Source organism: Aspergillus glaucus (assembly GCF_001890805.1).
Source record: "Aspergillus glaucus CBS 516.65 unplaced genomic scaffold ASPGLscaffold_18, whole genome shotgun sequence".
In the NCBI taxonomy this organism is placed as follows: domain Eukaryota; kingdom Fungi; phylum Ascomycota; class Eurotiomycetes; order Eurotiales; family Aspergillaceae; genus Aspergillus; species Aspergillus glaucus.
In genome coordinates this window covers 484635-504925 of record NW_019170470.1, presented here as the reverse complement: position 1 = coordinate 504925, position 20291 = coordinate 484635, and the positions used below count along the sequence as shown (strand labels likewise).

At 49.0% G+C, this 20291-nt stretch overlaps 7 protein-coding genes across 7 annotated transcripts; 3 read left to right on the top strand and 4 right to left on the bottom strand.

The window, feature by feature from the left end:
- Window positions 1–458: 458 nt before the first annotated feature.
- On the bottom strand, window positions 459–2412 carry ASPGLDRAFT_50232 (uncharacterized protein). Its single transcript, XM_022547263.1, has one exon. The coding sequence runs from the start codon at window positions 2309–2311 to the stop codon at window positions 536–538; it is 1776 nt and encodes a 591-aa protein (XP_022398385.1). The 5' UTR covers window positions 2312–2412; the 3' UTR covers window positions 459–535.
- A 163-nt stretch (window positions 2413–2575) lies between these two features.
- On the bottom strand, window positions 2576–4768 carry ASPGLDRAFT_84293 (MFS transporter). Its single transcript, XM_022550262.1, has 4 exons — window positions 4221–4768; window positions 3181–4167; window positions 2998–3129; window positions 2576–2950 (listed from the first exon to the last, which is right to left on the bottom strand). Exons 1-4 carry the CDS (start codon window positions 4535–4537, stop codon window positions 2716–2718), a joined length of 1671 nt encoding a protein of 556 aa, XP_022398384.1. The 5' UTR covers window positions 4538–4768; the 3' UTR covers window positions 2576–2715.
- Window positions 4769–5028: 260 nt separating this feature from the next.
- Window positions 5029–6177, top strand: ASPGLDRAFT_132020 (serine hydrolase domain-containing protein; the record flags this gene model as incomplete). Its single annotated transcript, XM_022541090.1, has 1 exon — window positions 5029–6177. The coding sequence occupies one exon, from the start codon at window positions 5029–5031 to the stop codon at window positions 6175–6177; it is 1149 nt and encodes a 382-aa protein (XP_022398383.1).
- Window positions 6178–8648: 2471 nt separating this feature from the next.
- On the top strand, window positions 8649–9867 carry ASPGLDRAFT_131866 (uncharacterized protein; the record flags this gene model as incomplete). The annotated part of the gene is made up of 2 exons (XM_022541082.1): window positions 8649–8980; window positions 9045–9867. The coding sequence occupies 2 exons, from the start codon at window positions 8649–8651 to the stop codon at window positions 9865–9867; spliced, it is 1155 nt and encodes a 384-aa protein (XP_022398382.1).
- Window positions 9868–10398: 531 nt separating this feature from the next.
- On the top strand, window positions 10399–12431 carry ASPGLDRAFT_50227 (uncharacterized protein). Its single transcript, XM_022547262.1, has 4 exons — window positions 10399–10849; window positions 10901–11201; window positions 11249–11529; window positions 11591–12431. The coding sequence occupies exons 1-4, from the start codon at window positions 10604–10606 to the stop codon at window positions 12167–12169; spliced, it is 1407 nt and encodes a 468-aa protein (XP_022398381.1). The 5' UTR covers window positions 10399–10603; the 3' UTR covers window positions 12170–12431.
- A 4808-nt stretch (window positions 12432–17239) lies between these two features.
- ASPGLDRAFT_37995 (uncharacterized protein) lies at window positions 17240–17542 on the bottom strand (the record flags this gene model as incomplete). The annotated part of the gene is made up of 1 exon (XM_022544893.1): window positions 17240–17542. The coding sequence occupies one exon, from the start codon at window positions 17540–17542 to the stop codon at window positions 17240–17242; it is 303 nt and encodes a 100-aa protein (XP_022398380.1).
- A 1182-nt stretch (window positions 17543–18724) lies between these two features.
- ASPGLDRAFT_37994 (uncharacterized protein) lies at window positions 18725–20128 on the bottom strand (the record flags this gene model as incomplete). Its single annotated transcript, XM_022544892.1, has 2 exons — window positions 18725–19923; window positions 19978–20128. The coding sequence occupies 2 exons, from the start codon at window positions 20126–20128 to the stop codon at window positions 18725–18727; spliced, it is 1350 nt and encodes a 449-aa protein (XP_022398379.1).
- Between the last annotated feature and the right edge of the window lie 163 nt (window positions 20129–20291).

Here is a 20291-nt window from a genome sequence, read left to right as displayed (position 1 = left end):
CCCGGACATACTTCGGTCGTTTTATATAAGTCACGTGTATTTCCAAAAATGGATGACGAGCACGTGCAGTCATAGCCCTTACAGAAAGATCCTTCTCAAAGACAGATCCTATTTCGAGATGCTACGGTCAATCCAAGAGCTCAAGGAGCTCAAACGAAAAGAAATCCCTATCATAGTCCGCAAATGGCAGCAAGAAATACAGCAGGAAGAAGAGCACAAAAAGGGAAAACACCTTACACCCCAAAGCCCAAGACACGAAACAAGAGCCCCCTAGCATTCGAGAAAGGCTACTACTTCTTCTACGGCACTTTATAAAAACCATTCACTTTCATCAGTCCTCCGTTTGCCGGAATCTGAGCCACCGATACTGCGCCGTGCAGCTGAGGAATCGGAACAGAATAGGAGAGAAGATTAAGGAGAATCCAATAAGGGAAAGGTTTTCTTTTTAAAATAGTGACAGTGAATTGACAAACTGTCACACATTCACTTCTAGCATCAAGATGCCATACTTTGAAAGGGTAGCCAGCATCACTACTCATGGCCGAATACCTGGCGAATCTATCAACACATCCAACACATGGCCCAGGCCTCCTTCAATTCCAATAGCTTCATCTCTCTCTTGCATATCCCATGGCGCACATCCAGCAGCACCGATTCCAGCTCTTATCATTCGGACATTTCCCCCTGACTCACGGACGAGGTCCTCATCATGCCACCGCAGCACAACCGGCGTGTTCATACCAGCTCCCAACTCCAGAATAACCGTGTTCGACGACCGCGCTGTATCCTCAATGAATGCCTTATAGCGCTTCTCCTGTGCCAAAAACCGGACAGGGTTAAAGTAATCTCCTCCGCGGACGCAAAGGGTTAATTCGCCTCCGCAATACTCGCATCTGGGTATCTTGGAGGTGTCTGTTATACACTGGGTTTCAGAATTGAGGAAGGGCAAAGCGGCTATGAGGAACGGTTCAGAGAGAAATACAGCATCCCGGCGACATTTTGCGAAGCATTGCAGATATCGATACTGGCCCTGCGGCGTGGTAATCCGGTCCTCGTCGAATTCATTGACAGCGAAGAAACCATCTGCATTGGAGGTGCGGACGAAGTAGCGCGATTCGAAGCGTTGGGTCAATCGTCGCAATGCGGAATACATCAGCGACGTCGGCCAAGTCTTCACCATGTTTAGATGATTGAAATAGTATCCCCATTTCTGCGCCGGGGAGTCCCATTCTTGGAACCCGAAGACGTCGTATAAGCGTTTCAAACCGAGGGGAAGGAATGCCGGGAAATATTTTGCGAATAGGGCTGGTGAGGTATAGTCCAGTCCTGTGGCTGCGGACAGTCCAGCCCCAGCGCTGATGATAAGGGTGTCTGCCTCTTTGATCCACCGTTGCGCTTTGAGGAGAGATGGATGTTGAGAATGGATGTCTTGCAGACTGGACGGCAGAGATTTTTGAGCAAACGGATACCGAGACCTCAAGCTCCTGAACTTCTTCCTGTATATCGTAGCATCCCCCTCAGCAAACACATCGAATATCACATCCGTCACAGTTGTCTGTGGGTGCCCCCGACACCACTCCACCACCGTATCCAGAGCAATATCAACAGCCACACTCGGCGGAAACGCAAACAACCCGGTCGAAATACAACAAAACGCAATCACCTTCCTTCCATCCACTAACGGCGGCAATCCCTCCATCGCATCCAAGCAGGATCTATAACAACTCGCCAACCGCTCCTTCTGCTCCGCGGTCGGTTCACCCTCTTTCCCACGCATCTGCGGCCCAACAGTATGCAAGACATACTCGGCGGGAAGATTAAACCCAGGCGTGGCTTTCACACTACCCACGGGCTCTGGATCGCCCTGTTCCTGCATGATTGCATCGCAAGTCTCGCGGAGTCGCGGGCCCGCGGCGGAATGAATGACATTGTCGATGCAGCGGTGCGAGGGCTGGAAGCAGCCGAGGAGCTGCGAGTTGGCGGCGTTGACAATGGCGGTGATGTTGGTTAGGGTTGTGATGTCGCCTTTCCAGAGAGTGAGAGAGGTTGGGGTATCTGGGATGGATAGGATCGGGCGAATTGTTTCGGATGGGGTTAGGAGTTTGTGGCTTTGTTGGTATTGTAGGATTGTGTTAATGCCGGTTTGGATACTCTCGGGGAGAGGGGGGTGTGGTGGTCGGATGCATAGGAGTCGTTGGAGGGTTTGGAGTTGGATCCAGATGTCTTGGTGGGCGATGTGGTGGGAAAGGTGTTGGTATTGGTTCTCTGCGAGGAGATATTGGAGGATAGACGAGAGTTTGGAGGCTGCCATTATGATGTCTCCCCTTAGAAAAGAGTAAATGGAAGGGCGAAGATCTGGGATTCGTCCTCTCTTTATACATCTTCATAGCCTCGTTTAGATCTACATCGGGCAACGAATGTGATTGGTTCATACGAGTTTGATTCGTTTGCTTTATTTGCAGAATAGTTGGCATTGTTTACATTGTCTGCATGTTTGTCCTCTGCTTCCATCTAACGACTTTGACGACTTCACTTCGGATAACAGAAATCAGATGGACATTCTGAGTGATTACAAGTTGAACTTATGGTATAGGCTGACATAGCCATGAACTTCATTCATGGTTCTGTCGAACGACCTTTTGGTAAAAACAGACCGCACAACAGGATATCAAACAAGATGCATATGCTAATGGAATATATACTATGACTATACAATCACTCCTTCTCATGATATACCGCTTGAGACGGCTGGAAACGACTCTTCTTCCGCAGAGCCGGTCCATAAAAGAGGAATCCCAAGGGAATCGGAATCATAATGGCCGCCAGGCATCCCAGTAGCGTGCCTGCCCACTGGACTCCTAAGTTCTGGAACATCTGCCGGGAAAATAGAGGGAAACATGCACCGATTGCGGACCGGAGGATGGTGTTGGCTGCGAAGACAGATGCCGCCCTGCTTTTGTCAGTGATGATGGATAACTGAGAGGAAGGGTGACTGACAGATGAAGGTAGGAGTCGATGAGGTAGTTGAAGCATTGGAGGAAAATGACATAGATGCCAAATCCGACAAAGACTCCCGAGGCTATTGGGGCCATCCAGTGAATGTCCTTTGTGAATCCGGTCCAGCCAAACCTGCGACACTCATTAGTTCGATATCTTTTCCACTTGGGACTGAGGACTAACCAGAATAAACCGATCGTGAAGACAGTACCACCTAAAGTGGCCGCTGGAAGTCGCCATTCTGGAACCGGCGTGTTGTTATTTGCCTCGAGTTTCTTGACGTAGGCTGCATGTCCAAGGAGGGTAAATGCTCCTCCCAAAAGTTCGCCTATGATTAGGCCGACAAAGGACAAACTGCCAACACCCAAGTTCATTCCGTGAATACCCTGGAACACCACCGGATATGCGCCCAGCAAGGCATACATGAGCCCGTAGATGAAGGATGTGTACAGCGTCACCAAAAACACAATTGGCTCGGTGATGAGCATCATAAATGGCCGACTGAAGTTGTTCGTGAGCAGTTCTTTAAAGTCCACTTCGACCTCCTCTTGTTTCGCATGAATACCCCAGTTTCGGGTCTGTCGGCGCAAAGTGGATGCTTTTCCCATTAACACAATGGGCGCATAGGTCTCCCTGAAAAGTAGCAACAGCAATACCGTTGCAAAGAAGCCCATGATGGATGATAAATACATGGTCCACCGCCATCCCAGGTAACTCATCGTGATAAAGCCACCAACAAAAGGAGACACAAAAGGACCTACAAAAACACCCATAGCGAACACAGCAATTGCCGCTCCCCGATACTTGTTATTGAACAAGTCTGCGAACACCGCAGGAACAATCGCCAATGGACAGGCGCCGAAGAAGCCGGCAAAAAAGCGTGTCAGCATGACTGTTTGCATGTCTTTGGCGGTGGCAGTAGCTATGGTGAAAACGCTGAACCCGAATAAGCCTATTACCATAGGCCACCGACGGCCATACAGGTCTGAAGCCGGTGCCCAAAGTACAGGGCCTGATGCGAAGCCCATGACATAGAGCATGATACCCAAGGTCGCAACTTCGGTACTGACACCGAATTGAGCGCTAATGGAGCCGATGGCAGAGGAGAAGATTGCGCTGCAGAAGGTGGAGGTGATGGTCGAGTAGGTCAGGATGGCAGATTGCATGATTCTATGCCATTATGGTCAGCCGTATTCCTGGTATACGCATGCGACAGAACTCACTTTCTCCATGTCGGCCAGTTATGCGGATGCAGCGGATCAAACTCGCCAGCGAATTCCACGACGTACTTCTCGGGATCCGGCAGGTCTGGCGGAAATTCCTTGTCTCCTCCGAACGGCAGCCATTCGTCCCTAGGCGCACGAGATTTCCTCGATCCGACGGTCGACTGGTGATGTAGATGGGAGGTCTCGGTACGCGAAAGCTCGACCTGCGTTGGACGCCGGCTGGTGGGCGTAGGCTCAGGAACTTCCTGGAGTGAGCTCGAAGATGAAGGAGAGTAATTGTCCCTGATTGTGGGATTCTGAAGTTGTTGATCCATGATGTCCTCGTAGTCTATCGGGCCCGAGAAAGTTTTGTGAACTAATTGCCATTATGTTTATATACCAGGTGCTTGGTTAGCAGCATCCGTATGCCTCCGTCTGGCTATGATGCCATGATAGCATAACCGGAAGGGTCCGAAGGCACAACCGGATAGTGATGGTGTCATTGAATTAAGCCCGGGAGTGATCCACGGGAGTCAGGCACCACTGCAATTGAAAGACTACTCCGGATGTTCAGATTTCAATTTTTGGGTGCCGATTGCTAGTATAATACTCCGTACTATGCACCGGCGATCTTATAGATGGTCGCGAGCCTCGGCCCCGTTGCACAGCCCCGCATACCAGTTGAAACACAGAGCTCCGGATGTAACTAGTGATACGAGGCAACCTTATTAATGACCATGACCTCTGAACAGGTACTACTTTACAACATTCGCATCCACGTTTGGATATTCTTCCTTCACTTCTTATCATAATTCATATAGCAGACATGACTGTCAACGGCCATTGCGACCCGCGCTTCGAGTCCGTCCGGCAGCTTTTTGAGCGCCACATCTCCTCCGGCAGTGAACTCGGCGCTTCAATCTGCGTCAATATCGCCGGTACTAATGTCATTGATCTCTGGGGAGGCTACACCGACGAACCGCGAACTGAGCCCTGGACCGAAAACACAATCGTGCCCGTCTGGTCGAGTTCAAAGTGCGTCACCAATCTCGCCGCACTCCTCCTCGTCGATCGCGGACTTCTCGACCCCTACGCTCGCGTGTCGCAATACTGGCCCGAATTCGCTGCCAATGGCAAGGAAGACGTCGAGGTCCGGCATTTCCTAAGCCACATGGCGGGAGTGCCGGCATGGGAGAAACCGTACCCGTACATGTACGATGTACCCATGGCTACGGAGCGACTGGCTGGCCAAGCACCATGGTGGAAACCCGGTACTGCATCGGGGTACCACGTCATCAGCCAGGGCCATTTGGTTGGCGAACTCGTTCGCCGAGTATCAGGAAAGTCCCTGGGCCAGTTCATCCGCGATGAACTCGCGACGCCCCTGAACGCGGATTTCCGCCTGGGAGCGGAGGAAAAGGACTATCCGCGCATCGCAAACCTCACTAAGCCCGAAGCGCCTCCTGTCGAATTCCAATCTGACCCGAACAGTCTCCCTCTCCGCGCGATGAAGGGAACCCCCGTCCTCGCTGAACACGTCACGACCCCAGCCTTCCGTAACGCAGAACTCGGCGGCGCAAACGGCATCTCGAATGCGCGCGCACTGAACCGCATCCTCTCAATAGTCACCCTCAATGGCGAAGTCGACGGCAAGCGCATCATCTCCCCTGAGACTGTCAACCTCATCTTCCGCGAACAATCGAACGGCCCCGATCTCGTGCTCCAAGTACATGTGCGGTTCGGAATAGGGTACGCATTGCCCCACCGACAGACGGCGGATTGGATTCCTGATGGGAGAGTGTGTTTCTGGGGTGGATGGGGTGGTTCAATGGTGATTATGGATCTAGATCGCAAGACGACTATCACGTATACGATGAATCGGATGGGTGGTGGGACAATCGGGAATGATCGGTCTGGGGCGTATATTAGGGAGATTTATGCGGTGTTGGGTCAGCTTCCGAAAGCAGCACTCTGAGATTTACATGTTTGATTGCGCGTGTCTATACAGATGTTGAATAGTACAAGGTAATGTGGCTTTCTGTGGCGCATATAGTTTGACGTGGCGGTGCAGTATCAACATGAAAACACATTGCATATCGACGACAGCTCGCATTCTAAGTCTGGCTCACAGCTATTCTATCTCTGCCAAATTAAACACCAGAGGAATTGACCACTTAGGGCTCCAGGCCTTTTAAAAGTCATTGATTCAAAATCCACCGTCTGAACCCCTGAGGCTCTTCATTCTTTCCTCTCTATTTACAAATGCTACGACTCCATGGCTCGTTCTAACATGAAGAGGAAGCGTACAGGCAATCGACAGAAAGATGCCGGCAATAAGAAGTCTCGGGCTCCGTCCAGGCACGCGTCTCCTTCACTACAGTCTTTCCCCGATGAATTGCTTGTGCCCGTTGGAGAAAACATCTTTCACAAGCCCACTCAAGCTTCCCTGTGTCGTGTATCCAAACGGTTCCAGAAAATATTCACACCTGTGCTGTATCGCGAGATTTGCTTGGATAACATAACGGAGAGGAGCCTGGTGAATCTCAGCAACCTCCCGGAGAATTCTCATCTGCGGTTCGTAAAGCGTCTGGTCCTAGGGATCTCCACCGTCAGGCTATATTTGGGTGCACGTGTAGCTGCAGGTGTAGCGACATCGAGTATTATGAAGATCGTACCTAAATTAAATCCATTGCGTTCATTTGGGTATCTGTCCCACTCCGGCTATACGCGTTCGTGGCTAATGATCTGTCGACGGGCTTACCGGAAATATCCTCTCGCTCATAGGGGAAGTAGCCATCCCTGTACTCTTGTATGGTGGTTCTATCCGTGACGATCTCCGTGCCGGGGGAACGGAGCTGATGCAGGCACTTGTACAACTGGGGACGCTTAGCGAATTGACGATTGAGACGGCGCCGATGTCTTACGTTCCTTGGGTACTCCCTAGTTTTCATGGTCTCTTTGTGGCCGTGTGAAGTGACGCCTCCTCTCACCGGCTTGGTTGAAACACTCCTGGCCTCGCCGGAGCTGTCTTCTCTCCACTTGTCCCGCTTGTATTTTGGTTCGAGTGAGGATCTGACCCCAGGTTTGATCTATACAGCCATTGAATATGACAAGCAGAGACAGCAGCACAATCTGCCTCTGTTGCGATTGGTCCACTTGCATCTAGGAGGATCGGAAATGCCATACAAAATCAATGGCATGTCGGAGCGCTACGGATGGGACTATCTATCCCGAGTGACTGAACTGGAGAGTCTGCGTACCTTGATTCTTGATAATTCATTCAATGGCACGGATTTGATAGAGCCAAAGGTGACCGCGCGAAAAACCTCCGTCACTTGAGCATTGATGATTTCTCGCCAGATATGCAAGTATTGATCAAGCTTCCGGGACTGAGGGAAAGCCTGACAAACTTTGAGATCGAAAACTACTTTCAAACAACATGAAACCCGCTTGACTTTAATGACCAAGAGGAAAGGACCACCTACCCACTGCGGGATATTGGGCCAAATTGGAAGAAGCTTCGTCTGGGCGGGTACGCTGGATTGGTTCCAACAGAGGCTATTGATATCTTATCCGAAGTCGTCGTCGATATACCCCAGCTGCAAGAGTTGTTGATCTCGGTCACAAAAGCCTCTCATCGATACCTCAAAAGACCATGTCCTGCCTGTCATGCCTAACCTGAAAAGGCTGTTTCTTATTTCACAAGATATGGAGGGTGACACGGACTGTCGTGAATGTCAGGGCAACGAGCGAGACCGACTCTTTTGTTGCGCGAAGGACATCTTTATGATCAATCGAGGCTCAATGCTGACGCCCAAGGACTTTCAACCATTGCAGCTTCTTGGCTGCTATAACCGCTTCTATACTTGCGTGCGCCGTGATGAAGAACAAGAAAAGTTTAGCTTTGGTGCCAATTATCGCGACGTCAATGGAAAGAAGGCAGTCGTGTATCACTAGGTGATCGATGTGACCAACGTAGAGCAATACGATTTTGCACGGGACATTGGGGCTGTGCGGTACTGCGACAGTGAAAGTCAGCATTCAATATGTTCAGCAGGCTATTCTGAACGCTCTGGCAGGAAAGCAACAAACACACTTTATTCTATCCCCGGTTCCGAGAAAGATCTACCGAACAATCGTCCGACGGTAACCAGCAATGTCAGATCGGTGTCTCAACCTCGGCAATGGCAATGTGAAAACAACTTTTGACTGTGATTACTCTGTACAATACTCAACACTTTTTTTTATAGTAACGTAGGGTGTCTCCACGGTAATTGCGATCGCGCTCGGTTCTACACAGGCGATCATCCAGTGTTCCGCCGCATCTGCATATGTCGCAAGACTTTCCATTTCGGGTCAACCGGGGAATACTTCCAGCCGACATATAAATAACCTAGGATCCCCGGACTGAACAGAGCTTTTCTCAAGAATAAAGGCGACAAGATGATGAAACTCGTGCTTCCCCTCCTCAGCGTTTCGACGCTATACGCTGTGTTTTATTTTGCCCATATTAACGGTTCGCATGATTTGGCACTGCAATCCGTTATATCGAAGACATTGCCCGGACGCGATGATCCTCTTCGCACTGTTTACACGGGTGTCGAGCCCATTGACCGGTTGCTCACAGTGTTGACGGTCTTCTTTTGGCCGATGACCGACGGAAGCACGCCTACCTTGACGCTGCATTCTCTGGGATTTTCCGGAACATTCGGCTCTGCTTGGATGCTTCTGACAGTCGAGTCGTGGAGGAAAGGCAATGCTTGGACCATTGCTGCGTTGTAAGTGGACTCCCATTTGCAGAGTGAAATGGGGACAGTAGCTGACCTGCATCGAACTGAACAGCCCGTTCATTTTCGGCATCCTCGCTCAGACTTTGACCTTTGCTTTTGCGGCACCTCTCTACGCCGGCCTGCACCTTATTTTCTCCAGCACTGCTAGCAGACCGAATGCAGAGAGCATCCGCGCTCCTCGTGCCGTCCTGAACGTGATCCCCTACGTCTTCGTCATCGGCTACTTAGTCTCTAGCCTGCTACTAATTGCCCCTCTTTCGGAAACGATCACTACGGACGTGAAGCAAATTATCATCGCAGCATGGCAACCCTGGCCGTTGTACATTTCTATCCTGACCACCGTCGCGCACATCCTCTTCTCGCCATTCGTGAGTAACGACAAGACCGTCGACGGCGGCCGTGTAACCCTCAGCTCCCTCCGGAAGGTTTACGCCATCGCATTCGCCAACACTGCCATCAACCACTTGATCCCCTGGACCATCTCCCTTTTCACGATCTTGGAGCCTCAATTCTTCAACAAGGACTTCGCGCATGCTCTCCACCCTTCCAATGTCTTCCAACTTCCCCTGCCATGGGCTCAGCCTCCATTGCAGATTTCCGACATTGGCGCCGGGGTGCACGTCTTTCTCCGATGGGACTATACCATCGGGTCTACGGGTGTACTGCTTTGGGCGCTGAGTTTGCATCGTAATGCGCACCGCGCGATCCTAGGCAAGGCCGGTGGTCTGGGATTGTTGATTAAGGTGGTACTGTTATCCGTTGTTGCGAGTCCGGTCGGTGCTGCTGTGGAGTTGATGTGGGAGAGGGATGAGTTGGTTGTTCATGAGACTGGGGGATTGAAGTCGAGGGTTTCGGGTGCTAAGAAGTCTTCTTAATTGGCTTGTGATACTTGATGAATTACCCGGACTACGACGGTTAAGCTATTTGCGCATTGACGAGATGAGATGGATGATGGATGAATTTGGATGTGATTGATGTCCGTGCAACCTTGTAATGGTATCCTTTTCAGCTGAGCTAAAGCAAGTATGTAGTTTCATGTTACATTGTGGGAAGCTGGCACAGTCTCCAACTGATCTCAAATCTCAGTCACATCCATTACACTTGCCGCTACATGGTCTGGCCCTGTACGACATTGTCTAGATTCACTCGTTTCATTGCATAGAGCGAAATAAAATAAGAATAGACAATATCAGCTCATCAAGGCTAACGGTATGAATGCAAGCTTAAGTTGGATGAGTGACTTACATTCCTTCAGGGTCATTCATAGGGTTGTCGCATAGAGTCCCAATTAGGAAGGTGGTCGTGTCGGCCGTCATCTGACACCACGTGATGCGGGGCCTCCTCACACCGCCTTCCCTACACAGCAAATCCTTCACTGCACAGCAACAAAAACACAAACAACCAAAAGAACCTCTATTCACTGGCTACAATGCCGAATTGGCATAGATTGTCTTCTTAAACCTTCTTCTCCGTCTCCTAGACGGGGCCTATACCCTGTGATAAAACGTGTGATAAAACGTATGCGAATGGGTCGATAGAAGATCGTTCTTTTCCCCCATGAGACAGAGAGAGATTCCCCGCATAGCGCCTCACATCTGATTGCCATCAACGATGCTCAGGGACCATGATATCCAGAAACTGGCTGGCCAGTTACATGCTGTTGATCGGGAGAATCAGCAGCATCATGAGAATCTGAGTAATCTCTTGGGGAATTTCAATTCGTTGCTGGAGAGCTATAACCTGTTGAAGAGCGATTATGAAGAGGAGAAAGAGGCGCGGGAGAAGTATAAGAAGATGGCTAGGGGGCAGGAACGGAATCCCTTTGTCCTGGTGCTGGTGGATGGTGATGGATATCCGGTGCGTATATCTTTGATAAGCGACGAGAGGTGTCGTGGCTGACGGCAGCAGTTCCAAGAAGACCTTGTCAGAAGCCGCAATGAAGGTGGAATAACAGCTGCACGGCGTATGACTGACAGTATCAAAGAACTACTTCATGACCGGCTCGGGGACCAAGCTGAGCAGTGCCGTGTTATGATACGCATCTACGCCAATCTCTTGGGTTTATCCAAGGCTCTGGCTCGCGCTGGGCTTGTTGGACACGAGGCTCGTTCGCTTGCAGTATTTGCGTCTAGTTTTACTCGCTCGCAGGATTTGGCGGATTTTATCGATGCGGGTGATAAGAAAGAAGGAGCGGATCATAAGATTAGAGGTATAGTCGGTTCTCCATATTTGGCTGGGCTTGACTAACATGGATAGAAATGTTCCGCCTATTCTCTGATATTAATCAGTGCAAACATATCTTCTTCGCGGGTTGTCATGATGTTGGCTATCTCTCATTCTTGATGCCCTACCGAGGTATGGCGGATCGTATCACCCTACTTAAGGGACCATCGTTCCATCCTGAATTCAGAACTTTGGGACTACCTATCTCTGAAATATCCTCTGTTTTCATGTCGAGTCCGCTTGGCAGCAGCCCTGAACCGATTACATCTAAATCGGCGGTACCTAAATCGGCGGTCTGCTGGTTCTTCCAAAAGGTACTTGCCTTGCCACTTATATACGAGTTGTCCTTTTCATTCAAGTACTAAATGGCTTTAGGGTATTTGTAAATACGGCAACGACTGTGCTAGGCAACACATAACACCACAACAACACGAAATCTCTAAACCCCAAGACAATAAGTCGGACGCTCATAGCACCGTGCGAGAAATGAAGCATTATGCGAAAATACTCCGATCTCCTTCGATTAAGGACGGGGGACCCCTAGTCCACGTCAACAGAAACGGAGATCGCATCGACACTGTCATCTCACAACCAACAAACGAAGAATGGAACGCATACGCCCGTCGAGCCAAACAACACAAGCTCTGCAACCAGTACCACCTGGGCGGCGAATGCAGCAACCTGAACTGTCAATTCGACCACAGTCACGTCGATGACAGTCTGATTGAGGTCATGCGGTATATTATGCGGCAGAATGTGTGTCCGAATGGGTCTGATTGCCGGCTTAGCAAATGCTATCACGGTCATATGTGTCAGAAGCCTGGGTGCAAGGGTGGCAAACCGTGCCGCTTTAGCCAGTACGCTCATACCCTCGATCCTCAGATTTCGGATGACCTCACGCCGATCGATCAAGACGAATACGACTCTAATTCTTCACATATAACAATCGGGTGAATTATTAGGGACTTCGTGAGTTGATTTTAGTGAAACTTATTGGGCCCTTGGCCTTTGTCTGAGCGGATCTACTACTCGACGCAAAGCATATTGTCTCAAGCAGCTATTAGTGGGTAGCATTGGTTTTCTATAGTTATTTCGTTGGAGAAGGTGAAGATTGGATCAGAACGTATCTATTGATAAGAAGATTACTCTTGTAGTATATCGAGGGTAATCAACAGTTACATTTTAGGATATAAATGAAGAACCAGCAGAAAACACTCTATCCGTTCCTAGTGACTGCGTATGCGTGACAAGAAAAGAAAGACTTAATCGATCGAAGCAAAGAGAGAAAAAGCCGCAGTAAACCGACCAAGTATGATAAGCCTATAGCTAAGAGGATCATCAGTGCCCGGAGAATAAAGCACAAATAACGACTATGCCGCCTTATATGAGAGTCGATAATCCAGAACAATACCGATGTCAAATATCCTCTCTTTTTCCCCGTGGATAACGCTAATGCAGTCACTGGGCGTGCAGTTTGCGGCTTTCTCATAGTTAGCAAGGTTACGCATTAGATCGTCCTAACGCAAATCAACTGCAGATAGTATGCGAGTAACTGTGGTTTTTCCAGGGCCCGTGGTGCAAGCATCCGGCTCTTTGCTTTCTATGTTATGTGCCGCAAAGGCTACTCATAGATTGAGCTATTCCAAGGACGCATCGGATCCCTGGGGTCAATTATTGTCATGGCGTCTTTGGTACAATGAAATTGTTGCTTAGGGACGTCTTCAGTTGCGTGCGGGTTCGTCTTCCAACTCCGACTTTCAAGTTCCTGTGATGAACGAGGATTGCAAGGAAAGAAAGAAATCCATTGAACGATGACCGGGTAGAGTCATATAGCCCTTATCTGGTATGCTTCCCGCATATAGATCCGGTGTGGTCAACAACCAGACGTGCGAAGACATTGGAGAACATGCTTCTCGCTTGAAGTAAGGAGACTGGACATGTGTTCCGCAGGCAGTCGTCGTCCAGTTGGTCAGAGCATCTGGCTTTTCATATATTCTTCGTCGGTCTAGGCAAGTATCACCTGGGCAGAGTTGTTACCCAAATCCCACAACAAGGCAACGACGTATCTTCTCTGTGGTGGCATCAAATAACCATATTCTCTCAATCGACCATAGATCTTGCTCAGAATTGTATTTATAGAAGCTCATTTTGACCCCGATATATGGACCAAATTCTTCTATATACTCCAAAGCATAATGGAGCGACAACTTCGAGTTTTGGAACATGGGTTGGAGAGTTCCAGTTAGTGAAAGCTCATTACAAGGGCCTTGTTTTGGCTCGCCGGGGGGCGAACAGCGTATGCTTGCCATGTCATTCTCTTCGATCAGCTTTCAGAGAAGGTAGATTCGAAAGGACAACTGCGTCGGATTTGCGAGGAAGTTCTATAGAATAACATACTGCATTGCAGCGTTTGGGGACTCCGCTGGTGTCTGTCAGTTGCAGTGACGCGTACGGAGTACCGTGACTGAATTATCTGAGGCAAGATAGAAATGCGTCGCTCACATTCTCCATGTGACATAAATAAGAGAGGACCGCTTCTTTTTAGAGTCGATTGCGATTCATCATCTGAAGTGCAGAAGCACCCATGGCGCTTGATGTCTTTGTAGGAAAGATGCCTAGGATAAATGCAGGGTATATATCTATCCCGCCCTATCACCAATGATGGCTCGTGAGGATTCCTATATCGCCTTGTTACGCTTTGAATGCTTGTTGTATACAGCCCCGAATAATGCGATGTTGAAACTGTCTCCGAGTTTGGGTATCACAACACGTCAACCATATAATGACGCGTTAGCTTTAAGGCGTTCGTAACCTATACACATTTGCCTCCTAATTGTGATTGTGGTGTCTTCGCAAAACCACGCCCACGTGGAGCTTAGTACAAACAGCGCAGGTACGTTGTAGCGCCGTCAAATCGATGTTCGGAGTTCGGCTCGGTGTCGGACATTCAATATCTATAGCGTCCTTCACTTCACTGACGCGATAATGCATATGCCAAGTGCTGTCACTAGCTGTAAGATGGTAATGGCTCTAGTGGTGTGTATCAAGGCCTTTCTCGGACCAAGCCACATTTAAGCCGTAATCCAAGTTTCTCGAATGACCTTGAGAAATAGCTTGATAGTTCGTCCAGACATCAAACTAGGCTTCTAGTTCTAGATACTAGCCATATTAGCGATTATGTTCGTCCGCATTTTCAAAGGAAGCAGATTCTTACTCGCGTCGTATATATCAGCTGTAGTAGGTGATGTGTTGTCGGCTCATTGACTGATAGCCAGACGATATACTGCCAATCTGGCTCTAGCAATGTCTGTAGTGATATTGCAGTGACTGGCTTAATACATAGCCCTTGTACTGAAAACTATGTCCACGAATTTGTCAGACTCCAACGAAAACATGCTCGTGGAATATCGGATTCTTTTCGTCTATAACAGTGCTAGCAAATCCAGCATGTTACATACTATGGCGTTTGAGTTTGATATTGAACCAGTGCTTGGAGCAGCGAGGGCATTTAAGGATCCGATTTCCTTTCGTCACGGTGCTTGGTCCACTCTGTTTGAGATAGCGTCATTACACACGCCGGTATAATGTCACGGATTGTAGATGGATAAAGCATGTTTACCGTAATGTAGCTGGGTCTGGGGACCAATATCTATCGGCATCGTTCCGCTACTTTACCTGAGTTCTAGCTCTCATATCGTATCTAGTGTCATGGTTAAAAGGTAATAATCATAGAAATGATCCGTTCGTGTCGGTATCGTGTACATAGTCTGTTACCACTAGTCAGCCTCAGATCAAACTCAAACACTGTCCAAAATCGCTTCATGTACCTTGTCATTGGCAGTGTCTTGAAAGCTCTGTGCGCCACTAGTCGAGTCCTGTTGGAGGAAGACTGTCTGATTGTCGATGGTAGTGTTGTGTCTACCCTTCGGACCTTCATCCTTATGTTTGAGGGAGATCGGTCATGGCCAACTCGTGCAACAAACTACATAGAAAATACTTGCTAGCTGGCCTAAAAGAGTTAGTTACTTCAGATCAAAGCAGGACACTTATATGATTGGATTCGATAGTCACATACCGAGTTTTGCTGCCATGAACTCGTCGTTCCCCAAAGCCACTACCAATTTGTCAGGTTGGTTAGCTTGCCTGTCAGCAAGCCAAGGCTACCAGAAATCCTTCATATCGCCCACGATTTTTCTGAATCCTCGCTCTTTCGACAATAACATCTGGCACGCCAGACACAACCAGTAGATTGAGCCGGGTACTCTTCTATGGCTATAATCACACCAGCCGCATAATGGCAACCATCTCGCGATTGGTTTTTTGACTGAAAGACGGTAAAGTCTCTCCACGTTGGTAATGCGGAAATCTGGGCCCTTTCCAACCTCAAGAACAGCACCTCTGCGCGCTGTTATTGTTGACATATTCATGTCGACGAAAGCGTATTGGCGCTTTATATATGTTGAGCGAAATGGACAGTGTTTAGGAATCTTTCCCGTAAAAGCCCATGATAAGAAAAGGCGCTCGAGGCACGTGAGGTGACGGCACAGCGGTGATTGCACACTACGTGCCATTATACAAAAGTGATAGGACCATTTGCTGAGCTATCAGATTCGTCGCATTACGAGCTTGAACAATGTCAGCAAGGTCTCCATAGAACGGACAAGGGGTATATACCCGTACTATCTCTCGCATATAGGAACAGTTTAGGCTCGGTGACAGACATGGGTAAAGTGTGCAGCAGTTGTAATAAATCGCGTCCCATTGATGCTATTCCAAACGACTCTCGGTCCAACTATTCATCCTTGTGTACTGCTCCTTGTTGTTCGTCATCGCTTGTCCTTGGAAGCATCTCTGACACTTCTTGGCCGAGGACAATGGTGCAATGCCGTTCCTCTTTAGGTAGATACCCGCACCATATCGCCGCTTCGCCTAGTAACACTTGTGAGCAGTGGACTAAGAGTGTTGCTTGATAGCAGAAACCAGTTACCTCAAAGGAGACCACCGGCACAAGATCGTAGTCTGAACCAAAACCTCTCCCTCCACGCAGTAAGTAGAGGCTCCCGTCGTTTTTCGCAGGGACAGACGCCTTCCCACTGGCCTGCGGGCTCGTTGCCCCTTCTTCAAACCGAAAGAGACACCAGTTGATATACCCTTGGTAGTCAAAACCACGTTCCGCGACGGCTGCTTGATTCTCGCAGTTTTTGCAGAAATCTGCCGCCAGACAGTGTTCGTTTTGTTGTAAAGAGGTAGAGATAGAGGTTGAATGTTGCCGACAATGCTTTTTGTTGATTTGTGGTGTTGCCTAGAGAAAACACCATGTGTGATGCTAATGCCCTTCGTTATCGCGAAAATCATGCTACCGGTCAGGTAACACTCGAAAACATGTTACTACCAACTCTCTCTGGTTGAACAAGTTGAGGACACCAAGAACGTATCGTCTGCTCAAGGAGGACATTACACGGGCTAAATTGCATATGTCCTTGTACTGAACCGATGCAAGCAAATCTGTACCGAAGTGGTGTCGAATACAGAAAGGACTCTCATCGCAGTGTCGTAAGTGAATATAGAATATAAGGGGACTTAATGCTTCCGGTGGAGTATTAAGATACTGGTCTAAATGTAGAAGTCAACATTTGCTATATGCTTAGTTGAGGAAGGGTTTATTCGTAGACTTTCCACCACTATTTTAGGTGAAAAACTTACTTATGGCGCTTTATACGCGAATGATAAAGTCAGTCAGGACTTCTTCGTATATATAACGGGGAGACTATATATGGATGTAGAAGAGAAAAATTGTAGGAGATGGCGGGTACGAAATATCTCCAGGGAGTTAAAGAAGATAAAGCGAAAGAATGGATTTTCTAGCTGCTTCTAACTAATACCGGTGAATGACACGGCCCATTGCATGAGATGTCGCGGTTGCAGCTTCGTATCCGAAACGAGACAAAGGGTAACGTACAGAACAGGAATAACAGGGCGTCAGTAATCAAGCAACTTTTCTTCTTCGCCTCCCTTCTCAATAATTTAAAGTGATTCCTTGTCCACCAAATCCAATCTACCGAATCTCACGCCGTCATCACTCAAACAATACTGCTTAACAGAAGAGCGATGGACAAGGCTGACATTCTCGTCCGAGATAACCAGGAAGTTGCCGCATCGATAGACCAGGTCCTTGACCGACTCTATGTCGTTTGCAATCTCGTCAGGAAGCATTGCAAGATGACCAACCTGGTCCAGTCGCACTGGTAGAGCAGTAGCACTCATCCCGTTCAGAATGCGCTTACACAGTTCCATGGTTTCTTCATCATTCTTGTCCACTTGATCCATCATGTGCCGGTAAGTAGCTCGCAATCCATCAGGAAGGGTATTGGAAATTGACGCTACCTTGTAGCGGGGGGGGGGGGGGGGGCGTTTTCGAGAGCTTTGCAGACATGTGACACCCAAAGGAAGGTCCCGTTTGCTCCAGACTTCAGATACCGAATGATCGAGCTGGTAGTCTTCTTGTCGAGCCGCTTAGCCTCAGCGATCGCCTTGACGGTTGTATCGATATAGAGCTCAACTATAGGGACACAAATTTGGCGTTGTGTTCAAGGCTGAGATCCCACAGTCTTCCCGCTCGCGTCAGCCGGTCCTTGACATCCAAGCGAAGCTGGTTGGAGATTAACTGCTTGACTCCGAATCAGGTCACTGTATGTCCAATGAAGTCCAAAAGCTGCGGTAGTCCTTCTTCACACTCGTCCAAGCCATCGACAGCGAAAGTGATCCGCAAAGCCACGGGTATGTTGAAGCATGCCATTCATCGTGCCAGAGAATTGATGTCTTCCGTGCGCCGTGAGATTGAAGAACAAACCACGTAAAACAGGCGTCGCAATCCTCAATCGTGGGACATTGCGGTCACAGAAGAAGTATGCCAATGTGCTCGAAGGCAGAGGCTTAAAATTCCAGCGCCACCGTTGATCCACAGTGTTTGGGGACCAGCATCCTTCCACGAAAGATAGTCATCGGTTCCGAACAGCCAGATGCACGAGCCAGTCACGGAATGTTCTTTGGTAGCTCTCAGGCGTTCACGGTCGGATCGGGGATCGGTCACGAGAAAGGTAGCCATGGTGAACAAATTGGTTCGAACTCGAAGACTTGTCGAAGAACGTTGCTCCGAAAGTCAAGAGGAGGGTATCAGGTTAGTAGCATAGCTAGAGCAGGAAGGAATTGGAGGGGTGCGGTCGACGGAAGGTGGTTGTGATGGAAAGGGAAGGAGCGACACTCGATATCAGGTGACCTTTGACATTCGCAACAACGCAAGTAATTGATCGGAGTCTACGCATTATCCACTGTCGCTCACAGCTACGAGCATTTTGAACATGAAAGTAGATGAATCTGAGCTGAGATTGAAAATTTCTGGTATTAATAGCCCTAGTAGACCCCCATAAGAATACTTCAAAAACCCTGAAGCCCCGTCAAACACCAAACTCCCCGAAAAGCAAAGCCAGTACAGACAGTGATCAGTTCCTCTCATAGAAAACCCGGTCTCTTCGACGCGCCACAATTCTGGAACTCAGGGATACCACCGAGATAGCTTCTAGCAGAGCTATGAACAAAATCAACAACATCACCCCGAATAATCAAGAACGAACCACACAATTGGACCAGTTCCTTGGTTGACTCCGTATCCTTCGCAAATCCCGCCGGGAGTCTAGCGAGCGAAGCAACATCGGCTAGCCGTAGTGGCTGGCGGGAGGCGACCATAGAGCCCAGAATACGGATGCATAGTTTCAGATCTTCTCCGTCGTTCATGTGTTGCATTTGTGTCCATCCTTGGTGGTATGCAGTTTGCAGGCTGGTCGGGAATATCTCGAGAATGGAGATCGTTTTGCGGCGCGGTGCTTTCTCCAATGTGTCGCAAAGGTGTGATACCCAAAGGAAGGACCCTTCTGCTCTGGTTTTTAGGTGCTTGAGTACCGTGAGATAGAGATTCTCGTCATACTTCTTTGCTCTGGCGAGTGCCGCGGCTTTCTCCTCGATGTAGTTGTCGGCGGCACTGGCAACCTGCTTTGCATTGATTTCAAGGTCGAGACTCGATCCTTTTGCTTGTTTGAGTCTGTTTTCGATTTCCGGATGGGCGCGGCTGGAAACCAGCCACTTGATGCGAGATGACGCCGCCATGGAGACAATCAGGTCAAGAAGTTGCGGGAGCCCGTCTTCGCATTCGTCCAGCGCATCAATGATGAAGGTAATCCCAGGAAGCGACGAGTCTTGGTCAACCTCGTGAATGATTTCTGACAGAGCGTAGAAAGAGTTGATATCCTCGAACAACGCACGGCCAGCGGCATCCCATCTGCCCTGAATGCGCTTGACTATTGCAGGACACTCCATCACGAGGCGATAGAGCAAGCCTCGCAGGACAGAAGTCCCGCTTCTTAACCGCGGATCGGTACGTTGGCAAAAGAAGTATGCCACGGCTCGCGAAGAACCAGCCTTGGATTGCGGGACCAACATCTCGATGATCCCCATAGTAAGCATTGTCTTTCCTTTTCCAGGACCGCCGTTTATCCAGAGCAGATCGTGTTGGTGGCCGCTGTTCCACGAGGCAAACTCGGGGGTCTTCAATGCCCAGCTGCATGACCTGACCATGACATCTCCCTTAGTGTCCAAGAGACGTATCATGTCAAGGCGGGGGTCCGTCAATCGAAGGTCAATTAAGCAGCCTCCTCCTGTATGGCAGACACGTTAGACTTGGTCGTTTTGCAAGGGTCGACTGTACTAACCAAGAGAGATAACATTGCCAATGTGCAAGAAGTTATTGTCACCAAATCCATTGTTGGTGACACCAATGCCTAGCTCAGGGGAAGCGGGAGCCTTAGTAGGCTTTGTAAAGGCCTTATGATGCCGATTCGGAACGAGAGATTGGAGTGCCATAGTGGATGAAAAAATGACAGTAGAGAAGATATTCTGTTCTCCGAAATGCCGGGTTGTCAATCCCCCATCCTGCCTCAATCCTCCTCTATTTATGCTTCCCTTCTCGCTTTCGTCCATTGTATAAAACGACAAAAGTACACCCGGTGGATACTCGAACGCTATG

Coding starts and splice junctions, on each gene's coding strand:
- ASPGLDRAFT_50232 (XM_022547263.1), bottom strand. CDS start 2,311: ATGGCAGCCTCCAAACTCTCGTCTATCCTCCAATATCTCCTCGCAGAG.
- ASPGLDRAFT_84293 (XM_022550262.1), bottom strand. CDS start 4,537: ATGGATCAACAACTTCAGAATCCCACAATCAGGGACAATTACTCTCCT. Junction 4,168..4,220: donor AACTGGCCGACATGGAGAAA/GTGAGTTCTGTC, acceptor ATAATGGCATAG/AATCATGCAATCTGCCATCC. Junction 2,951..2,997: donor ATCGACTCCTACCTTCATCT/GTCAGTCACCCT, acceptor TGACAAAAGCAG/GGCGGCATCTGTCTTCGCAG.
- ASPGLDRAFT_50227 (XM_022547262.1), top strand. CDS start 10,604: ATGCTCAGGGACCATGATATCCAGAAACTGGCTGGCCAGTTACATGCT. Junction 10,850..10,900: donor TGGATGGTGATGGATATCCG/GTGCGTATATCT, acceptor TGACGGCAGCAG/TTCCAAGAAGACCTTGTCAG. Junction 11,530..11,590: donor TCTGCTGGTTCTTCCAAAAG/GTACTTGCCTTG, acceptor AAATGGCTTTAG/GGTATTTGTAAATACGGCAA.